Genomic DNA, 2,500 nt, shown 5'->3' on the forward strand with positions numbered 1-2,500 from the left:
GCCTCCGCGACCCAAGCTAGAGCGGCCTCACCCCTACGAGATGTACACGCCGCCCCCCGGGTCAGCGCACTCCCCGAAGGAGGCTCCTTACGCTCCCATTAGTCCCCACGCCCATCCGGGGAATCCCCACTACGGGCCTCCGCGCGTGGTGGACAGATACAACAAGCACCCTTACGGTCGCGCCGAGATGAGTCGAGAGTCAGGTCCGTGGCACGAGCAGGCGACTCCTCCCCCTCAGCAGTCGCCCGAAGCCCGGCCTCGGCCTCCAGAGCCCGTCCGCTCGCCGTACGCCAGCCCCCAGGAAGGCGCTTGGGCGGCGAAGCGGTATCCCGACAGTCAGGACAAGGCGGGCGAGTTCATTCCCCCGCAGAGACTGAGGGAACCGAAGCCGTGCGTCGAGCTCATTCCGCTGAGACTCCCAGCCAACCAGGAGAAGGAGAGGAAGATCGGAAGCGAAGGAAACCCAGTTCCGTCTAGTCCAGGGCCTCCTCAGAAGCACCAGGCGGCAACGCCCATAAGCCCTGCCACGGTCACGCCCGTTAACCGCAAGGCGTCTGAAAAGGGAGCTCCGGCCGAAAAATATGCACGGATTAATACTCCTGACGACGACGAAATTCAGGAAGCTTCTCAGGGCAATGGTGGTCTCCAGTTTCCATCAGGCTTAACTGTGACGGAGGCAGCGGCACCGCCTCCAGCACACCACAACGCAGCTGCGAAACGAGAGAACTCCAAGGACGTTTTTGTCTGTCCAGAAAAATCTGACGAGTCTGGTAAGCGGTTATACAGTGATTCAGATAAAGCAGGAATCGAACAGGCTCATTCTGAACTCCGGAAGACATCAGAAGACTCCACGGAACAGAACAGCAAACGGCCAGAGCCCCAAGAGAACTCCAAAGAAAACACGCTAAAATCAGCAGCAGCATTGGAACTAACCGGCAATAAAGACGAAACCCTTGACATGAAACAAGACAGAGTTGCAGCTTCGAAACGACAAGCAGAAAACGGTGACCCTCATCCAGAGAAGGAGGAAGGACTTCAACATCGAAGTTTACCCAATGATTTACGCGTTTTGGAACAATATAATAGCCTCCACAGCTCCTACTACGTGAGTCAGGGCAGATCAGCTTCTGAGCCTCCACCTGGAGCATTAGGTCCCTCTGCGAACCTCACATCGGCCATGAGACCAGCATCGCTCCCCGCCGCCACTCAAATATCCGTCTCAAACCCCCCTCCGAACAGGGACTCCGCGCCCCCCGACAACCTGGAGATGAACGGGAGAGCGAAAATATCCACGGAGGATAATCACGATAACGACGAAGTTTTCGTTGAGCGCCTGAGATTCGTATTGGATGACCTTGTGTCCGTTCCCGAAGCCACGCTGCCCAAGGCGTCGAGGTCCCCACAGCAGGTGTTAGCATACCTCGTCAGGCAAGGAGGAGCCAAGCCGTCCGAACATCCTTGTCATCGGGAGAGACTTAGAGAAGACTTTCTAACCATGGTTAAGCGGTACATGCCGGGCAGCACCATAGCGGACTGGGGCTGGGACTCTTGCTCGCCGGAGCAGATCCTGGACCAGCTGATCAAGGTGTCCACGGGCGGTAAGAGATTCGGGCTTTTGTTCATGTGGTACCATCTCTTATGCTGGAAATGAAGAGTAAATCAAATTGTTTTATTCCATTTAACATTATGTGTGTGTGCGTGTGTATATATATATATATATATATATATATATATATATATATATATATATATATACTGTGCATATATATGCTAATGATGATGATGATATATATATGTTTATGTATATATATATATATATATATATATATATATATATATATATGTATGTGCGTCTGTATATACACACACACACACACACACACACACACACACACACACACACACACACACACACACACACACACACACACACATATATATATATATATATATATATATATATATATATATATATGTGTGTGTGTGTGTGTGTGTACATATATATATATATATATATATATATATATATATATATATATATATATACATATGTATATATATATAAATATACATATATATACATATATATACATATGTACATATATATATATATGCAAACATACATACACATACACACACACATAGATATATAGATAGACAGATAGATATCTTCACGTATAATAACTAACGCAGCCGTATGCCCTCAGGCGACGAAGGCATCAACGGCGGCGCCCGTTCCTCCAGCACCGCCTCTGCCATGCAGGACGACCCTCTCGAGGACGACGTCTTCACCTCCTCCAGCGACGGTCCTCAGGCTCCGAGAACCGCACCGGTCCCCCACGCCCACCCTCGCCCCAGCCCCCCAATGCCTCCCGCCCACACAGCGGCGCCACCCACGCCGAATCCTCACACCTCGACGCCGCCCAGCGCTAGTAGTTCCCAAAGCTCAGCGCCATCCACGGTGACGACAGGCGCTGGAAATCCAAAGGAGGAAGCCGCC

General features: G+C 50.7%; 1 protein-coding gene across 4 annotated transcripts in view; it reads left to right on the top strand.

The window, feature by feature from the left end:
- The window catches only part of LOC125037081 (nascent polypeptide-associated complex subunit alpha, muscle-specific form-like), a 44,544-nt gene that overhangs the window by 35,534 nt on the left and 6,510 nt on the right, over nucleotides 1–2,500 (top strand). For all 4 annotated transcript variants that reach the window (XR_007115946.1, XM_047630091.1, XM_047630071.1 and 1 more), the window contains 2 exons: nucleotides 1–1,598; nucleotides 2,208–2,500. The exon at nucleotides 1–1,598 is cut by the window's left edge and continues 1,206 nt beyond it; the exon at nucleotides 2,208–2,500 is cut by the window's right edge. Coding sequence is in view for 3 of the 4 variants with exons in the window: in XM_047630091.1 (XP_047486047.1) it covers nucleotides 1–1,598; nucleotides 2,208–2,500 (1,891 nt within the window). In the remaining variant the exon portion in view is untranslated. The remainder of the gene's footprint in view (nucleotides 1,599–2,207) is intronic.

Source organism: Penaeus chinensis, chromosome 2 (genome assembly GCF_019202785.1).
Source record: "Penaeus chinensis breed Huanghai No. 1 chromosome 2, ASM1920278v2, whole genome shotgun sequence".
Classification (NCBI taxonomy): Eukaryota; Metazoa; Arthropoda; class Malacostraca; order Decapoda; family Penaeidae; genus Penaeus; species Penaeus chinensis.